This window comes from Glycine max, chromosome 11 (assembly GCF_000004515.6).
Source record: "Glycine max cultivar Williams 82 chromosome 11, Glycine_max_v4.0, whole genome shotgun sequence".
In the NCBI taxonomy this organism is placed as follows: domain Eukaryota; kingdom Viridiplantae; phylum Streptophyta; class Magnoliopsida; order Fabales; family Fabaceae; genus Glycine; species Glycine max.
The window spans coordinates 7,936,019-7,955,588 of record NC_038247.2 but is presented as its reverse complement, the minus strand read 5'-3'; the positions used below and the strand labels follow the sequence as shown (position 1 = coordinate 7,955,588).

The 19,570-nt window shown below is 34.7% G+C and overlaps 3 protein-coding genes across 5 annotated transcripts; 2 read left to right on the top strand and 1 right to left on the bottom strand.

Annotated features, from left to right (window-relative positions):
- Positions 1 to 665: 665 nt before the first annotated feature.
- LOC100797061 (uncharacterized) lies at positions 666 to 6,904 on the top strand. Of its 3 annotated transcripts, none has more exons than XM_006590780.4 (10): positions 666 to 1,043; positions 1,232 to 1,386; positions 1,504 to 1,919; positions 2,817 to 2,916; positions 3,593 to 3,649; positions 3,977 to 4,094; positions 4,959 to 5,041; positions 5,699 to 5,760; positions 5,886 to 5,982; positions 6,509 to 6,904. In XM_006590780.4, the coding sequence occupies exons 3-9, from the start codon at positions 1,573 to 1,575 to the stop codon at positions 5,980 to 5,982; spliced, it is 864 nt and encodes a 287-aa protein (XP_006590843.1). In that variant the 5' UTR covers positions 666 to 1,043; positions 1,232 to 1,386; positions 1,504 to 1,572; the 3' UTR covers positions 6,509 to 6,904. The 3 variants fall into 3 exon arrangements, with proteins under 3 accessions (XP_006590843.1, XP_006590842.1, XP_040862618.1); XM_006590779.4 differs by having other exon boundaries at positions 1,232 to 1,411; XM_041006684.1 differs by having other exon boundaries at positions 1,148 to 1,386.
- Positions 6,905 to 8,649: 1,745 nt separating this feature from the next.
- LOC100819653 (gibberellin 2-beta-dioxygenase 6) lies at positions 8,650 to 12,454 on the top strand. The gene is made up of 3 exons (XM_003538931.5): positions 8,650 to 9,536; positions 11,128 to 11,452; positions 12,110 to 12,454. Exons 1-3 carry the CDS (start codon positions 9,076 to 9,078, stop codon positions 12,338 to 12,340), a joined length of 1,017 nt encoding a protein of 338 aa, XP_003538979.1. The 5' UTR covers positions 8,650 to 9,075; the 3' UTR covers positions 12,341 to 12,454.
- Positions 12,455 to 13,715: 1,261 nt separating this feature from the next.
- On the bottom strand, positions 13,716 to 18,551 carry LOC106795167 (uncharacterized). Its single transcript, XM_041006683.1, has 4 exons — positions 18,444 to 18,551; positions 17,856 to 18,217; positions 14,546 to 14,664; positions 13,716 to 14,381 (listed from the first exon to the last, which is right to left on the bottom strand). The coding sequence occupies exons 2-4, from the start codon at positions 18,145 to 18,147 to the stop codon at positions 13,953 to 13,955; spliced, it is 840 nt and encodes a 279-aa protein (XP_040862617.1). The 5' UTR covers positions 18,148 to 18,217; positions 18,444 to 18,551; the 3' UTR covers positions 13,716 to 13,952.
- Between the last annotated feature and the right edge of the window lie 1,019 nt (positions 18,552 to 19,570).

Below are 19,570 nucleotides of genomic sequence, written 5' to 3'. Positions count from 1 at the left end.
CGATTAAATTTTTGTGGATTTAATGAAAAAACAATTACATTACTTTTAATCTTTCATGAAAAATATGCAGAGAGTCCCTGCTAAACTTAACATACTGTGAATCTATTACTTCAAAGTTACTCAATATAACTTATCTTTTAAGGTGGAAGTCCAAGGCAACCTGGTGTGAAGCTAAAAAGACTATAAATGCAATGGAATGATGCATTAAATAAAATTAATTAATTTTTTATGGATTTAGTGAATCAACAATTATATTTTTTTTTAATTTCACACAAAAAATATGGAAAAAATCACTGCCAAACCGAACACGCTGTAAATATATTATTGTATTTTAGTTAACATAAATATAATAGTATTCTAATGTGTTTGACAAACTAATTAATAACACATGAATATTATTAAAATACTGATATTAATGATGAAAAATCAACAGAATCACTAATTTAATAAATAAATACCCTACTTGTTATTGTTAATTCTTTTTTGATTTTGAACATGTATTAAATTTGAATGGAATTATCATGGGATGTTGTCTTGGCATAGGATGTATGTACTTAATGCCCGTGCTTTTAAATAAAATAACATTCATACTTTGCATAAGAAAACAAATGATAAAGAGATAAATTAGCAGAAAAATTAAGCAGAAAGGAGAGGTGGAGTCCACAATGATCAGCATCAAATGCTTATTGGGATTCGCACTGTTGCTGAATTCCAAGATCCACAACCATCCATTATTATCTTTCCTTTAAATTTAAGAAGAATTGTTTCAAAAAATTAAAACCAAGATTTTCCTATTTTCCCTTTCTCTGCATCCCTGTTGGCGGAGCTCTAAGCCATCTCTTGTCTCTCTCGAGAGGGGAAAGAGAGAGAGAGAGAGAGAGTGTTTCGGTGTCACAACGCAAACCCAGAAAGTAGCAAATGCCAAATGGTAGTGCGGTATTAGCATTGTAGCGTAGTGTTAGAGAGAGAAAGAGAAGAAAGAAAAAAGGCACTACCGTCACCACAACCAACTAGGCCTCGGTCGGAAAGTTGCTACAAAAAAGGTAACTCTCTCTTTCTCTCTCTATCCACTCCCTGTTGTTCTGTTACGACACGTCTGATTTTGCTGTTATTAGGGCTTTTATCGTTTTCTTTTTTTGCTTTGTAGCTCTCTATAATTGACCCTCGTGAAGATGAAGCTTCTTTTCTTCTCTAGACACTGACTTTGGTTTTTTCTGGGCTTTAACTTCAGGTTTCGCCTTCTGGGTCACTCTTTACTTTTCTGGGATCTCCATTTCTGAACTAAAGTCTGAATTTTTGAAGGAATTTGATCGTGGGGTTTCTGGTTGCTTATTCTGGGGGTGTCACCAAGTTCCCTTAATCAACTGAATATCGAGCCTTATCTGGGTATTTGGCCTCTGATTCCTGTTGGGTATTTCCTTTTTTTTTTTTAATCTGTGTGGAATCTGAGTGATTTTGATCTTGGAGGGTACCCTGAATCGGTGTTGTTGTTTTGGTTTGAAGATGGTTGTTGATGCTAGTTGTGGCTTAAGGTGATTTAGGGAAGTTGTTAGATAACAGGGGATAATAAGGATGGCAGCACAGTCAAACGCTGGATTTCACAATGAAGATATAGATTCTGTTTTGAACAGGCGTGCAATATCATTTCAACCTGGTGGTGGTGCTATTAACCGCTTGTCCGAGATGGTTCCTATGGGTAATTATTTTGGGCTAAGTAGTTCGTCTGAGATGATGATATATTCTGGGAATTCAAGCATCATTAACAGTAGTAATCCTGTCATGGGTCAAATGAGTCAAGCTGGTAATCTATCCAGTTCCTCGCTTCTTCTCGATTCGGTCCCGGGGCTGAAGCACGACACAGGGTTGGCTGTTGAGTGGTCTGTTGATGAACAGTACAGATTGGAAGAAGGCCTTGCCAAGTAAGTTGTTTGTTTTGACTAGGTTAGGACATTTTTAGCTTTTCTTCAACCCTTTTCATTATGGCTTCTATGTGTTACATTGGTGCATGGTAACTCATTTTTCAATTTACTTTCTCATGATGATAATAATTTCGAATCTTAGATGGACAGGATTTTATGTTTTTTATTTGTGGGATGAAGCGATTGCCAGTTGTTGGCCCTTTTGTATCCGTGAACTAATCATGCTGTCTGTCTGAAAGCCATTTCATGGAACATAAAGGAATCATGCTGTCCGTCTTTGTATCTGTGAACTACATGCTTTACTTTTTCTTATAATGATCTTGTCAATTTCCAAATGTTGTTTTTGTTTGACATTTCAATTCCCAATTAAACTGCTGCTAAGTATTCTTTTCTTTGCTTACTGCTTACATTGGTTGGATGAGAATGGAAATGGAGGGGAGGAGAAATAAGGGACCCCATATCCATCCATCCCATTTTTACCTCCTCTACAGTATTGGGGGATTTGGAAGGGAGGGAAAATACTTAGTTTGTGAATTGTGTTGACTATATTATTCTAAATTTGAATACTTGAGCTTAATGGTTTTATTTGTGCATTGTAAGGGTATAATAGTAAATTAATTTCTTTTTCCTCTCCTCCCCCTCCTAACCAAGCAACGGATTCCTTCCTCCCATCCTTCCATTAAAATCCCTCTCCCTTCATCTCCCCTTCCATCACCATAGAACCAATCATACCATTTATGCTTCTCTCTTTTAGAATTACTTGGGTTCTAGTGGCTATGCTAAATTGTTTGTAATTGTGCCATATATTTTTATGTTATAGTGCTGATATTTCTTTCTCTTTATACAGTTTATATTTCATGACCCTTGTTTTTTGTGATTCTTCTGTTTTGTGACTAGATATGCTGATGAGCCAAGTATCATGAGGTATATCAAAATTGCTGCCCTGTTGCCAGATAAAACTGTTCGTGATGTTGCTTTGAGGTGTAGATGGTTGACAGTAAGCTCTTTTTCTTTGAACAGTTTCTGCAATTTCCATTTTTTTGCCGCCAATTATGATACCTATGCAGTTCCCAACAATAGAAGACAAATTTAAATGCATTAAAATCACTATATTGTGATTAATTACTTGAAAGTTGAACATGTACAGTGGAACTTCCTTTTCCCAATGCATTCAAATTTACTTGTCTCGCCATCTCCTCCTAAACCTTAGTTTTTGGCATTGTTACAATGGCTTAACTTTTGCATGGCTGTGTAGCTAAGTGTGGTATAAGTGGTGGTGATATTAGTGATTAAAGGCAGGGTTTTAGATTTTGGTTGTTGTCATGGTAGCAGTCCCAGCAATTGCAGAAAAATGCAGGAAAATAAAGCTGATGGAACTTTCAATTTGGCCAAAATATGGTTGTTGTGGCTTGCCACTGCAGACCACAATTTAGAACCCTATTTTAAGGTTATGTTTCATCTCATGATCAAATATACTCTTAATAAAATAGACCAAGTTAACTTTCCTTGCCTTTGTTCTTTTCAGTTAAAAGTTGAAAAATTATTAGGGTCCTTTATAAAGTTTTATCCACAAAATAGAAAGTTGTGCACTGTATGAACATAATGCATTAAGCATTGGACTTGGGTACTTATGTGATTTGCCCCTTTAAAATACTGTGTAAACTATTTTGCAGAGAAAGCGAAGAAAATCAGAAGAACACAATCTGGGGAAAAAGGTCAATAATAGAAAGGTACATGAAATCTGGGAAACTGGTGTACACATACTATGTTTCTTGTAATTTAGTGTGTTTTGAAGAGTTGTGAAATTAATCTTTCCCTGATTCTGTCTTTGATGTTTTATGTACTATGTAGGTGTTGTTAAATTTCAAATATATTTTTTATAAAAAAAATTCAAACATATTTTACCTCAAGAATGTTGATGATAACTCAAATAACAACAAAATATGATTACGTTGCATCCCATAAATGGGATTCCAGTTTTGATATATTGAATCAATAATGTCTTTAGGATCTAATGTTGATTGAAGAACGAGTATTCTAAAGTCATGCTTCTTCAGGATAAGCCAGTGGAATTAGCTTCAAAGACGAATTTACATTCAGCTCTGCCCTCAAGCATGGCTACATATCCTCGCATGTCACACCATATGGACCAAAGTCAACAGATACAATATGATGGTTAGTTTATCAGGTTTTATTTATTATATGATGTATGAATTATAATGTAAGTTCTTATCATTTTCTCTTTCTTGTGTGCAACCACATTATTCATGATTTTCAAACTTCTTGCTCAGCTAAAACCAAAATTTAGAGCCCTTGATTGCCAGTCTAAGAATCTATATGCAAACACATTTCATCCCTGAGAGAAAATATATTATCTGTTTTTAATATTTTTTGAGTGAAAATGATCTTTGAAAAGGATTTTATTGTTTTCTAATTACTGAAAACAAAAAATGTTTTTGAAAACAGTTCAAAACATGCTCTTAAACTCTAAATTCCCTCATTCCTATCCTAATAACTAATCATGAATCCAACAATTATGATCACTAGATCCCAAAATACAAATGCATAAATATTAAATACAATAATTGTAGAATGTGGAGAAGTGGCTCACATGGTGTTAAGTTGTCCCACAAATTGTGGCGACACTAGCTCAATCCCCAAATCCAATTTCGGTCCCCATTATCCCTGCTGGCAAGCCAGCTTTCTACTATCTATGCTAATCTAAAGAAGAAGAAAATAATGCATATCACTCATTCTTTACCAATGACATATCTTTTTTTGTAGTTAATGTTCTGTTATATTGAAATGAAGTTCTGGTAGCTTTTAGTTAATGTGTCATTGTGTCTGGTAAATGGAATGCCACAATCGGTTTGTCACTTTTTTTTTTAAAAAAAAAAAATTGATGTGCCAAACCCCATTGGATTATAATGTTAGCCTTAGAATAGAATCGTTCCCAGCCCCAGCTTTTATGATGTCTCATTTTTTTTGTGGACATTGCCCTTATTTTCAGCAAATACTTTCTTCCTTATGTGCAATCAGGTATTTGTAGCCCTTTGAAGCAACTCATGGAGCAGAATGCTCAAGCTTTCAATCAAATCACTGCCAATTTGTCTACTTACAAGGTAAATAGCTCAATGGTCATATGTTTTAGTTTTTTCTTTATAAATACTGGAGCAGCTGATGATTTTATGCCTTCCACAAGTAAAGAAAATGCTACCATGTTTAACAAATAGTAGGCCTGAAATATTAACTATATGTGGCATTTCACCTGCCTCAATTTTTTGATGGGTGAATAGTTCATATCATGTTCAGGAAAAGATAAAATTGTTAGAAATAGAAGAAAAATATCACATTCACACGTGGCGTTGAAAAGTTATCAGTCATGTTACTGAAGTCAAGGTTTGATATGCTATATAAGATAGCGATTTATTTGTCTGTCTTATTACTTCAATTAAACTTCTTAATTAATAGAATTACTCATGCATCAATGAATCTCTAAATTTGCATCTTTGATTATTATGTGCTAGTATTGCATTGATTTCCCAATGTTCATTGTTAAGTAGGCTCTTCATTCGCTTCATTTTACTCTGCATTTGGGGGAAAAAATTTAATGCATAATATTCTTTGATAATCTGATGACATAGTTTGTAGGCAAGTGGTTTTATACTTTCTACCCCCCGCACCTTTTGCTATCTATGCCTTGTCATCACTCATCATATTATTCATTAACATATAATTACATTAAAATGTGATAATGATAATTTTCTTTGTTAAAACAGTTGCAGGATAATATCGACCTCTTCTGCCACACAAGGCACAATATTAATACCATTCTTAATAAGTATGTGAATATTTTGAATTAGCTTTGTTCACTTTGCTGTTGATATCGTGCAAATTCATTTTCTTTTATATTTGGTTTTGATATCTATAAACATTATGAAGTTTCACTTAGTTAAGTTTGTGCAGTATGAGTGAGATGCCTGGCATTATGAGCCAAATGCCGCCACTGCAAGTTACCATTAACGAGGATCTTGCAAGTAGTATTCTGCCTAATAGAACATAGGTAAGCTCTTGGTAAACTTAACTCATTTCTTGTATTTCATTGTTGAAGTTGCATATTCATGCTTCCATGTGTTTTGTGAGTGCAAATACATGATTAATTGCAAATTTGCAATCTTTGTCCACAAACAAATAGCAATATGTTCAATATATGAAATGAAGGAAATAAAGAAAGAGAAGTAGGCCAACCTATGTCAAATTCCAACTGTTAGAGATATAAAAATCATTCTTGGCATCCACTTAGCAAATCAAAGCAAGCTAGCTGTCACTCCCTTTTTGCTAACAAACAAGCTAAAATCACTATATGTTTCTGTCACAGCTACACAACCAGAACATCTTTCTTGACGATGTATAATTCTTAGGTTTTAAAAATTGATTTGCATATTATTCATTGGCAGTACATCTTGCACCAAACTTTAAAATAAAATTAAAAAAATGGCTATCCTAAAAAGTACGAATATCTAGTCATATACTCGTATTTGTAAATTATATCCTAAAAAGTTGATTGGTTTATGCATTGCCAATTCAAGCGGGCAAAGTGCTGACTCCATCAATATTTCCAACACAAATCTAAGTGCATCAGTGTAGAGAGGTTCGCGTTCTTAGCTGCAACTGTTTTGGTGCTAGCTACATGACATTGAGGAGCTAGGGAGTATCTCAGGACTTTCCAGAGTTTCTAATCCATCTTTGATCTTATTGCTCCCTGCTGAAGGAAACCTTGGAACTCCTGTTGTATAAACAAAAAGAAAAAAGAAAAGGGAGAAAATAGGAAAGGGATTAATATAACAATGGTTTGAGCTAAATGCACCTTATTGATTTCAGAGTGCAGGTGTTTTTCTCATGCCATAGGAACTATTGTAGATCTATTTATGCTAGTTTGTCATCAACTTCAAATTTTAAGTAATGCTCATATTTAACCGTTGATAGATGTTGTGTGATGTGTGAAAGTAAATCATTATTTACATAATTTCTTGGGTATAGCATGCTTAGTAATACGTCAATTCTACTCATACGTCTTTTATTTTTACGTCCACAGAGAAGTTACTTTGTTTATTTAGCTTCCATTTTTCACGTAAAAAAAAACGCAAGTTAGACCCTATTCGACGAGGAAACCAACATACGTCCGTTGTAGTTCGCGGAGTTGCCTTGCAGCTAACAACTTATGCTGCCTTATAATATACTACTATTATTTATCGTTTTCTTTGATATGTTTATTTATTTGCATGAACCAGGCATTTTTTAATGTGTCTATGGACATTGAATAATTGATTAAGAAAAAATAAAGTAAAATAGTTTAAGTAGATGAATATTCATTGTATAAAAAAGTCATTTTAATACCTTTAAATAATCTATATAAAATGATATATTTTATATTATTAAATTTATATAATTAATTTTTTGAATTAGTTTCATATTATTTTTACTTTTTTTATAAAATAAAAAAAATAAAAGTATGTAAAATAATTATAATCTTAAATTGAATCGAACTAACAAGCTAATGAGAGAGAGTAAAATGTGTGTGAGTGGCTCGGCCATGCTGAAGTAAAAGACGGGGTTTTGAGTTTTGTGATTCTACTAAAATGGACATAAGCAACAACGGTATAGGGAGGGGTATCTAGGTAACTAGCAAACTAGGACAACTTAATGAATAAGTTGTTAAAAGAAAAACTAAAGTGACTTTCCTAGAAACCTTTGGATTGAACGATCAACTCACCAAACTCGGTCTGCAAGGAAATTTGTGAATTATGAGGCTGTGCTACAGCTTGTGTCATTAGCTTTTTATATAAAATTCACTTTTGCTGTGAAAAAAAAATGTTCTTCCTCCTATTCTTAGATCTCAAAAAAACTTTTCTCCAACACTCTTCTAAACTTTAATAATAAAATTATTTGGACCAATAGTTTTAATCTTTATCCATCCTCTTAAGGATCATTTTTAGTTCTCTAATTAGAATTCTACTCTAATAAACTAGATTTCGTTCATCCTCATAAATTTCTAATCCTTTTATATTAATATCCAATCTTTATCTGCATTAAATTAAAAAAACATATAAAAGTAATTCCCCGTCTCACTTCTAATAATTCATATAATCAATATACTATTTAATTCCAAGGAGTTGGCTAATTGGAGCAAGACAGAGTCTAATATCTATGGTAATCTTAAACTTTTGGTCGTTTCCTTAGAGTGAGATAAATGAAAATACATCTATAAGTACTTTTTGAGTCCAGAGACTTTCTCGACCTAGCTGGGGTGTCATCCCCACCTCTAAATTTTTGAAAGAAAAAAAAATATAAATTCGTATAGTATTTTAGATTAGTGGGATTTATCACTTGACTTTCAGTGAGTAACCTTACTGTGACAACTCTAGTTAGACAAAGTTGGAAAACATATACCCAATATATAGTATTATAACACCTAATGGAGATTATTAATTAGCTAGCAGGGGAAGGCCGGGGGAGCAACTAACAAAAATATTGTTATATGTTATCAGCCATTTCGGCAGATGCACGACTAGGCGTAATGAAGACAAGTTAGAAACGATAGCAGCATTAAGATGTCAACAGAATTCACAGAACATTGAATACTTTATAAATTGTAAGACTCTAGCTACTCAAGGGGGGTTGCTACTTATATTTTTATGCACTTTTTGGTACTCTTGTTTTCTGTCGATACTCCTTCCTAATAGTCAAAAGTGTACATAAACCAAAAGTTTGTGTGTGTATATTATCGTTCTTCATTCTAATGCTGACTGTAACCATTATTATTTTTTTGTGTTATGAACAAAGTCAAAAGGTGGAGTTAGGTTTGAATCCTTTTTCGTTGTTATATATATGCCAACTTCCTTTTCACAATATTTTAGAGTATCGGTTTCAAGACATGGCCTGTGAGAGAGAGTTCCAAATGGCTGTCCTTCTGACATTTGTCATGATCTGGACACCCATGTTTGTTCTCAGTGATTGTCCATTACAGGACTTTCTAGAGCACTCTGTCTCCATTCTCCAACTCAACCATATAAATAAATGCAATTAAAATCTCAATCTCCACTTCACCACCTTACAGCCTCTCTTCTTTCACACACAACTTTGGTGCAACAATACAATGATAGATTCAAATCCACCACTCGTGCAACACTATGGGGCACTTGTGAGAAACTCTGGTGAAGAAGCCAAAAAGGCTAAAAGTTTTAATGATCAAAATCATCCTTTAGTGGATGCATGTGACCTACCCTTGATAGACCTTAGTGGCCTTAAAAGTTCTAATGAAAGAGAAAGGAAGGCTTGCACTGCAGCAATATGCAAGGCAGCATCAGAATGGGGATTTTTTCAAGTGGTGAATCATGGTATAAGCCATGACTTGCTAAGAAAAATGAGAGAGGAACAAGTGAAGTTGTTTGAAGTACCGTTTGAGAAGAAAGTTACTTGCGGGCTTCTAAATAACCCATATAGGTGGGGGACACCAACAGCTACTCGTTCAAAACACTTCTCATGGTCTGAAGCTTTCCACATTCCTCTCACCATGATCTCAGAAGCTGCTTCCTGGGGTGAATTCACTTCTTTGAGGTATATATCTCGCTCTTACATTCCATTCCAGTTAAATTTGACAGTGTTTACTTACTTATTGGAAATCTTTCTTTTTTATTTTTATGCACAATGCACCGTTGATAACAATCCTAAAGCATGAATATTGCAGAACAATGACAAAGACTAATAATGGCTGCAGAACAAAGACAAAAGTGTCTTAGGGTGGTGACAGCGAGATTCACCACCACCCTCTTTCAAAGTGTTGTTTTCACAGTTTAAAATGCATGCTTATTATGCTCACTAGATCCCTTCCTTAATTAGATTATTTGATCTTAGGGTTGAATCCCATCCTAGCCGCTTCACATATACATAATGTGATGTATAGGCATGGCACTAACAATGACTTAAAAGAGTAAAACCTAGTGATTCATTTCTTCTCTTTTTATTTTTATTTTAGATAAAAAAATCACATTTGGCGGCTATCCTGAGACTTTTCTAGTACAGATGACACTCCACTCTCCCTATATATATATTATTGAAATTTTCACCGGGCACATGCTCTGTCCCTCTTGCCTCCATATCTATTAAAATTAGAAGACCACGTACATGTACATTTCTAAACTTGGCAAATGCTAGAAGGTACCTTTACTAGTTAAAAAAATTAAAAGAATAAAGTTTTTATAAAAAAATATAATAATATAAGCATAAAATTAATGTTTACTAATACATGGTCAGTGTGTTTTCTAATAAAATACTTTATTTATGAAAAAATAAATTTAACCAGTAATTTTAAGATGGGTAAAACTATTATTGTAATTTGCTCTTTTTATTTGTAACATTATGAATGTATGATAATATAAAAAGGGAATATAGGTAATACACTTTCTTAGTAAACTTCTTAGTAGTATTATTAATTAGTTGAAATTTATCAAAACATAAATACATTTTTTTAATAAAAAATATATATTTAATGATACTAAGAATAAGGAGAAATTCTTCCGTGGGCACAGACATAGCACATCACTCTTAGACACAACAATAAAAAATTTACACCTAAGAATATATTCTTATAATTTCTTCAAAATTCACACTATATGTCTGATAGGATATTGTATAGTGTAATGTATTTTTTGGATAACATAAGTCTCAGAGTAATTTATTGCAAACCAATAAGGAAGTCATTGTAGGAAAAGGAAAGTAGAATAAGAGGTGTTGGTGTAACTTATTTTTAGTCAGAGATATTACGTGTGTCTTCTAATTCATTGATTCATAAATTAATTCCGTTTATGTTTTCACTCATGGGAACGAATCTTTTGAGTTAAAGGTGTTGTTGTAATTTGATTGCACGCCCTTATTTCTAAAATATATACTTTTTTTATTTCTCAATTCTTAATTACATTTTCGAAATCCTAGGAGAATACTAATAACCAATAGAAATATTTTTAAAAAAAGAAGCACTTGTCGGGTTATTCCATATCTTGACAGGTTGGCTTGTAAAATTTATGCTGAATCGACAAACTCTGAGCAATAAAACAAGCACTTGTCTGGAATGAACCTTCTCGCATGCTGCATGATTTCATCCCCACAAGTTCTGCACGTTAATTTGTTTCTGTTGCTGCTGTTTCTGCAGGGAAGCAATAAATGAGTTTGCACCAGCGATGTTAGAAGTATCTAGGTTGTTGGCCAGCATTCTAGCACAAAACCTGGGCTACCCGGAGGATGCACTTGAAAAACTCTGTGATGCTGGCACATGCTTTCTGCGATTAAATCACTATCCATGCTGCCCAAAATCTAAAGATGAAATTTTTGGATTAGTTCCTCACACTGACAGCGATTTTCTTACTATCCTTTATCAAGATCACGTCGGTGGACTCCAACTCATGAAAGATTCCAAATGGGTCGCTGTAAAACCAAACCCAGATGCTCTCATTGTTAACATTGGGGACCTTTTTCAGGTAAAAAAATTTACTTTGGCATGTATCTTTACTGCCACTAAATAAAATTAGGTATTATTGTATGTATAATGTAGCAAATTAATTATTAGGTGTCATTGACCATAATGAATCATTCATTTCTAACATCTAGACCTCAACCATAGTGGGGCCAAAAGAGAGTTTCCAAATTCAAGGGTTCTTTCCTAAACTAATAATCATAATGGCACATATGACATGCCAACCTTTTTGAAAGGAATATATTCTATTATAAACAAATGAGTCAACCAATGAAGATTCCATCCTTAGAAGAGAATAATTAAAATGGTTTATGTGTATCATCCTTCAACTAAAACTGCGGCTCTTTCGAAGGCTACAAATGAAAATTGAAAGAAAACTAAACAAAACAGGTCCCTAATCCCTTGTTCTGTTCCTCTTAAGTCTTAAACCTAGTCTATAAAAAAATCAATAGTAGAGTGACGGGTAGAATGGCTATTGCAGCATCCATTATTGACACAAGCCTACCACCAAAGATGCATGCATGAACACATCAATTTTCTACTAATAAAACCTGTGGTTGTATGAAGAATTATTAAATTGTCGGTTACATATACATGCCGATGGTTCATTAACTAACAAGGTATTTCCTTTGGGACAAAAAAAAAAACCAATTAAATACAGGCTTGGAGTAATGATGAGTACAAAAGCGTGGAGCACAAGGTTGTGGCAAATAACAAAATGGAAAGATACTCCATAGCATATTTCCTATGTCCTTCTTACAGTACTGTCATAAACGGCTGCAAAGGACCTTCTGTATATAGGAAGTTCACGTTTGGAGAATACAGACACCAAATTCAAGAAGATGTCAAGAAAATAGGACACAAAATTGGACTATCAAGATTTCTACTTTAAGATACATGCGCACATTTGGATAAAGCATCAACCATCATTTAAATGGAGGGACTAATATTATTATTTTGCCTTTGCAGTAATAGAGAAAAAGGTAGTTTCAATATTCTTTTTTTTTATAAATAAAGTTTTTCTGTTTAGATGCAATATATGTAAGAAAAAGAGAACAGAGCCAGATAAAAAAAAGGTGGTGGTTTATGATACAGCCAGTTAGAAGCACCTGAATAAAAAAGTGTTTTTCTTTCCTCATTCGGGTTTCTTGCTTTCCTTTTCGCTATTATTACGATTTTAACTTCATTTTTTAAAAAAGAAACTCTTAAACAAGAAAAGGATATACATTCTACCAATTAATGACGATCATATATGTCACAAGGTTCCTCGATTGAAAACAAAGGTTATTCAAAATGGTGAAGCTAATTGAAGAACTAAACACATACGCGTAGATCATTAGGAATGGTTCCCTTATACCAAAGATGAGAAAGGAATTTCTGGCAGCAGAAAAAGAAATAAAAAAAAAAGTTTTGATTGATCGTGCTCCCTTAAGACAGAGGTGGCAGATACGAAGAGAAGTACCCGACAAGAAGAAAAAGGAGAACAAGATATTCTTTCAAAAAGCTAGAAAGAACATGCTTAAAAAAAATCAAAACAAAAAGGCTTGCTAATCAGTCACTCTCCACACTTGTTAAAGGAATCTTTGCAAAGAAACAAGTGCCGAAAACCATATACAAAGGCTATGAAATCAGTCAAGTCCAAAAGTAAGTATATGAACAAAGGTTTTCTGCGGCCAAAAGGCACCATAGAAAGAACAATACATTCAACAACTACCATCACACATCCTCCTCCTTTCTCTGACCAATCCCCTGAACTTAATTTAAAGAAAATGCTCCAATCTTTAAAGGCATGTCCAATTTTTTTTTTATTAAAAAAAAATTAGCCTACTTGGAAAATAACAAAACCTACATAAACGTCCATATTCTGTAATTATTTTGATTATTATAATTATCCTACCTTCATCTATCAATCAATATAAAAGTTAAACTCTCTAAAGTTCATGGAGGATACAAGAGCTCAGATACTTTGGTTGTTGGCTTGTCTTCAATGTATGATATTATCATAATTTAGCAAGGAATATTCACAATAGTAGCCACTAATCACCTTTTTCTTTATGATATGTCGATGAAATATCCCGAATCCATATTCTGTAATTATTTTGATTATTATAATTATCCTACCTTCATCTATCAATCAATATAAAAGTTAAACTCTCTAAAGTTCATGGAGGATACAAGAGCTCAGATACTTTGGTTAGCAAGGAATATTCACAATAGTAGCCACTAATCACCTTTTTCTTTATGATATGTCGATGAAATATCCCGAATTGCAGTGTAAAGATGAGTATTTTAATTCTGCCCTTGGCAATGGGTGATTGAAACTCAATTAAATTGTATAAGAATTAAATCTATAACTATATACACTAACATTATCACATAGGACTTTGCCCAACTAGGATGAGACTGCAATTATTAAATGATTTACATGTGAAACTACTACTATAGGTCATGCAAGAACTCTAGCTCATTGCTTTACCATGACACCCATGCTTGTATTGATGAATCTACATATCTTGGTCAAGAAACATTGCCACCTTGTCTTTCAAGGTGTTTCTTTTTTTCATCAAGGGGACCATTTCTTCTCCAGCAAGTTTATCTTGACTTTGCCTAGAGAACTCATGGGTAATCTTGGCATTTTCCACAACAGATTTGATCTTCTCCTTCTCAAGAGTTTTCCTCAGCAAGGGACCCAAGAACAGGTCCAGCATGTCTTGAGCAGGATCACCTGTTTGAGAGGTGCTTGTAGCAATTAATTCACCAGTTGTTGAAGTAGAATTAGATAAATCTTCCCTTCCAGACCCGGATGAAATTCTGTTCTCACAAGAGGAATCAAGAGTAGTTCCCGTTTCATTTGTATCTTGAAATTGCCATTTTGATTCACGCTGTCTACTTGATCTTTCTTTTCGATCCTTGTTCTCATAATCTTTAACATACTGCATGCACATGACAAACGTTCAAATCTTAAAGCAGAGGTAGGGTAAATATAAAATGTCTTGGGAGGCTATATTTTTATAATGACTGAATTATATGATAATTATGTTGACACAGAGAGAAAAGGTATAACATTACTCAAGCAAAGTAAAAAGCAGAAAATTACCTGTTCTGCTATGGCCATCAAATCTTCAACTGTCAGGTCCATGGCATCATCCCTAACTGGATTAACATCATAACAACCGTGGCTAGGATCCTCTAATTTTTTTCTTTTCTTTATAGAAGATAATCCTGCCTAGGGTAGCTTTGCTATTCTTAGCTGGTCCCAAGCCCGGATAAAAGGAGAGGGTTGTGTTAGGCTTTCGACAGCCAACGTTAAACTTTGTCGAATCTCTATGACATGGATCAATTACGTAATAATGTGAATGCTAGGTCGTTGCCCGGAAGCAACGCGTTGTATGGCTCGAGTACAGTGTCAAAAGAGCAAGGGTCGCTGCATCGCCGTCCGGATGTAGTGAAAAGTAAGCAAGGGTTCCCACATTTTCGTGAACGGGTGTGGGTAAAGAAGCTAGTTCATAACAGGAGGATTCGCTTTGGTACATGGAATATAGGCACACTTACTGGAAAATCTATGGAAATAGTGGATGTTATGGTGAGGAGGAAGATCAATTTTATGTGCCTACAAGAAACTAAGTGGACAGGTGAAAAAGCGAAAGAATTAGACAGCTCAGGATTTAAGCTGTGATATACGGGAAAAATCAGATCAAGAAATGGGGTAGGGATTATTGTGGACAAGGAGTGGAAGAAGGATGTCGTGGATGTAAGAAGAGTAGGAGATCGTATCATAGTCTTAAAATTGGTAGTGGGACAGGACACCTTTAATGTTATTAGTGGGTACGCACCTCAGGTTGGGTTAGCAGAACACTTTAAGGTAAAATTTTGGGAGGATCTAGAAGGGGTACTTCAGGATATACCCCAAGGAGAGAAAGTTTTCCTAGGAGGGGATCTCAATGGACATGTAGGTAGCGTGGCTAGAGGTTTTGAGGGGGTGCATGGGGGTTTTGGCCTAGGGGAGATGAATGGGGAGGGTAAATCCATCTTGGAGTTTTCGGAGGCTTTGGATCTTTCTATAGCCAATACATGGTTTAAGAAAAGAGAGGAACATCTTATCACTTACAAAAGTGGAGGGACATGTTCTCAGATAGATTTCTTCCTTATCAGGAAGTCTGATAGGAAGTATTGCTTGAACTGTAAAGTTATCCCGGGAGAGAGCTTGACTACCCAACATAGAGTTTTGGTTATGGATGTAAGAATTAGAGATAGGGCAAAGAGAAGAAGTCCTCTGGTAGCACCAAGGATCAAATGGTGGCACTTGAAGGGTGAGAAACAAGGAATCTTCCAACAAAAGATATGGGAGGGTTGGTGTGGACAATCACAAGGAAGTGCAAATGATATGTGGAACAAGATGTCCCAAGAGATTATTAAAGTGGCTAAAGAGACGTTGGGTGAATCTAGAGGTTTTGGACCTAGGGGTAAAGAATCGTGGTGGTGGAATGAAAATGTTCAGAGCAAAGTTAGAGTAAAAAAGGAGTGTTTCAAGGAGTGGTCTAGGTGTAGAAATTCTGAAACTTGGGATAAGTATAAGATAGCTAGAAATGAAACCAAAAAGGCGGTGAGTGAGGCAAGAGCCCAAGCTTTTGACGGACTATACCAAGCTCTAGGAACCAGGGACGGAGAAAGATCTATATATAGGCTTGCTAAGGGTAGAGAGAGGAAGACTAGAGATTTGGATCAAGTAAAGTGTGTTAAGGATGAAGAAGGCAAAGTCTTAGTGCATGAAAAAGATATCAAGGAAAGGTGGAAGGCGTATTTCCACAACTTATTTAATGATGGATATGGATATGACTCTAGCAGTCTAGACACAAGAGAAGAGGACCGGAACTATAAGTACTATCGTCGGATTCAGAAACAAGAAGTAAAGGAAGCGTTGAAAAGAATGAGTAATGGTAAGGCGGTGGGGCCAGACAACATACCTATTGAAGTGTGGAAAACTCTTGGAGATAGAGGTCTTGAGTGGCTCACCGAACTCTTTAACGAAATTATGAGGTCAAAACGCATGCCGGGGGAATGGAGGAGAAGCACGTTAGTGCCAATCTATAAGAACAAGGGGGATATACAAATTGTGCAAATTATAGGGGAATCAAGCTCATGAGTCATACCATGAAATTATGGGAAAGAGTGATCGAACGGAGATTAAGAAAGGAGACTCAAGTTACTGAGAATCAATTTGGTTTCATGCCGGGAAGGTCGACCATGGAAGCGATTTATTTATTACGGCGGGTAATGGAGCAATATCGCATGGCCCAACAAGACTTGCACTTGATTTTTATTGACTTGGAAAAAGCGTATGATAGAGTGCCTAGAGAGATTTTGTGGAAAGCTCTAAAGAAGAAAGGGGTTAGGGTTGCATATATTCGAGCTATCCAAGATATGTATGATAGGGTATCGACTAGTGTTAGGACACAGGATGGAGAGTCAGACGATTTTCCCATCACAATTGGTTTACATCAAGGGTCAACCCTTAGCCCCTACCTTTTTACCTTAATTCTGGATGTCCTCACGGAACAAATCCAAGAGATAGCGCCGAGATGCATGCTTTTTGCAGATGACATAGTCCTCCTTGGAGAGTCGAGGGAGGAGTTGAATGAGAGGTTGGAAACTTGGAGACGAGCTCTAGAAACACATGGCTTTCGCCTAAGCAGAAGCAAATCGGAGTATATGGAATGTAAGTTCAACAAAAGAAGGAGGGTTTCTAACTCAGAGATGAAAATAGGAGACCATATTATCCCTCAAGTCATACGGTTTAAATATCTTGGGTCTGTAATACAGGATGATGGGGAAATTGAAGGGGATGTGAATCATCGCATTCAAGCAGGATGGATGAAATGGAGAAAAGCATCGGGGGTGTTATGTGATGCAAAGGTACCGATCAAGCTAAAGGGAAAGTTTTATCGGACTGCGGTAAGACCGGCGATTTTGTACAGAACAGAATGTTGGGCGGTCAAGAGCCAACATGAGAATAAAGTAGGTGTAGCGGAGATGAGGATGTTGCGGTGGATGTGTGGTAAGACTCGACAGGATAAAATTAGAAACGAAGCTATTAGAGAGAGGGTTGGAGTAGCGCCTATTGTAGAGAAGATGGTGGAAAATAGACTTAGGTGGTTTGGGCATGTAGAGAGAAGACCGGTAGACTCTGTAGTGAGGAGAGTAGACCAAATGGAGAGAAGACAAACAATTCGAGGTAGAGGAAGACCCAAAAAGACTATAAGAGAGGTTATCAAAAAGGATTTCGAAATTAATGGTTTGGATAGAAGTATGGTACTTGATAGAACATTATGGCGGAAGTTGATCCATGTAGCCGACCCCACCTAGTGGGATAAGGCGTTGTTGTTGTTGTTGTTGTTGTTGTATAGAAGATCTCTTATCTCTATCCTTAGACTTATCACCTTTTCTCTTCTTTTGAGTAACCTTTCCTTCTTGTTGGTCTAATTTTTTTCTTCCCTTAACTTCACACTTGGCTCTTAAGTTTGAAGGTTCACTCTTGTGAGTATCTTTCTTGGTTGCATTAGCTTTAATGATGTCTCCTTTTTTGGTAGAGGAATTAGTTTCAACAGAGTCACTCACATGGGTGGCAGTGGCAGAGGCACCAACCTTCTGCATCATCCATGGTGGTAACTGGCGTTTATTTCCCTCAACACAAGCATTCATTCCTATGAATAATATGTGAAAACTTTTAATTTACACTCAAAGCAGAAACAACACCTAAAAGTTGAATCATCTGCACACACAACAAAGAAGGCTACGATATTTAACAGTTGAGATAAAAACAACAAGCAAATTTAGCCATAGAGTCTGTACAAAATAGCAATTGGGGGTAAAAATAGGTTTTCACAAAATCCAAGGTTGTTTGTTAAATTTCGAAAGAGAAAGCGAAGCCCAGATCTGTCGAAAAGGCAATGAGCAATAGAAAGAAGAAAAGAGAGAAAATTGGCTTGGCTTCGTACCTAGAATTGTCAGGGTTCCGATCCAATACCCAAATTCAGCGTTGAATGAACGACATTTTCAAAACATAACAGAACAGAGGTAATTGGCTTTTTATGACATGTTCTCTTTCTTTAGAAAGAATTATTTGTTTTAAGGTTTACAATTTACAGTAATTGAATGAAAATATATATATTTTTATATTATCTGTGCATTTATTCCTTATTTTTTATTTTGATATTTAAGTATTATTAATTGAATAAAGTCTCAGAAATTAGCACATAATTTGTTTTTATAAAAAATTTCATAAAATTTATACTAACAATAATTTTTAATTGACAGAAATATAGAATGTATGTTAAGTTGTTAATTAAACTCTATTTTTTTTTTACAAAAACAACTCTAATTAATTTTTTATCTTTTGTATGTATATTAATATCAGTATAAATATAAATCCTTTATTTATTTATTTATTTATTGAAAAGTAAACGAGAAAAACTATAAATTAAAAATATTTTAGTTTGGTTTATTCTTTTTTTATCTAATTAAAAATCTAGAATATTCTCATTGAAAATTTCAGAAATTATAATTTCATGCAAAACTAGTAGTAAATAAAAAGTAATTTTTTTTATGATTAAAAAAGATAGTAAAAAAATTATAATACTTATACATGTTCCATTCCAAACTAGATTCTCTTATAGCAAATAAAGATAACATAAACATCTAAGTTAATAATTTAGAAAATAAAATAAGGTAAATTCTAGGGTTTCTGTATTTTAATGAATAAATCAAACAATAAACAGAGTTTTGTAATATATCAAACAATCAATTATTAAAAATAATGTAACAGTGACATGCTAAGTAGTGAACACAATTAACAACGCGAAATAAATCATTTGGAAAGTTCTGCTCCCTCCATTTTCTCAAAGCCATGATTCATGTGAAGCACAACATTAACACTAGGAGACACGGGATGGCCTTCCACAACAAAGCAATGACAACAATTTTCATTTGCACAAAGCTGATTTTATAGCACACTTGTTCTCAAAAGGCACTGGTGGGAAAAGTCTCAAGGCTTCACATATTGCTTCATGCAGGTAAACTAACTTATCCTTTCAAACCAGAAACTAGACAGTCAATTTTTCTTCAT

What these genes read in the sequence shown, in the direction of transcription:
- LOC100819653 (XM_003538931.5), top strand. Translation starts at nt 9,076, where the DNA reads ATGATAGATTCAAATCCACCACTCGTGCAACACTATGGGGCACTTGTG. An exon ending in GGTGAATTCACTTCTTTGAG is followed by an intron (nt 9,537 to 11,127) that starts GTATATATCTCG and finishes CTGTTTCTGCAG; the next exon opens with GGAAGCAATAAATGAGTTTG. An exon ending in ACATTGGGGACCTTTTTCAG is followed by an intron (nt 11,453 to 12,109) that starts GTAAAAAAATTT and finishes AATTAAATACAG; the next exon opens with GCTTGGAGTAATGATGAGTA.
- LOC100797061 (XM_006590780.4), top strand. Translation starts at nt 1,573, where the DNA reads ATGGCAGCACAGTCAAACGCTGGATTTCACAATGAAGATATAGATTCT. An exon ending in TCAACAGATACAATATGATG is followed by an intron (nt 4,095 to 4,958) that starts GTTAGTTTATCA and finishes ATGTGCAATCAG; the next exon opens with GTATTTGTAGCCCTTTGAAG. An exon ending in ATTAATACCATTCTTAATAA is followed by an intron (nt 5,761 to 5,885) that starts GTATGTGAATAT and finishes AAGTTTGTGCAG; the next exon opens with TATGAGTGAGATGCCTGGCA.
- LOC106795167 (XM_041006683.1), bottom strand. Translation starts at nt 18,147, where the DNA reads ATGAATGCTTGTGTTGAGGGAAATAAACGCCAGTTACCACCATGGATG. An exon ending in TAAGGATAGAGATAAGAGAT is followed by an intron (nt 14,665 to 17,855) that starts CTTCTATACAAC and finishes AGGCAGGATTAT; the next exon opens with CTTCTATAAAGAAAAGAAAA. An exon ending in TGATGGCCATAGCAGAACAG is followed by an intron (nt 14,382 to 14,545) that starts GTAATTTTCTGC and finishes ATGTGCATGCAG; the next exon opens with TATGTTAAAGATTATGAGAA.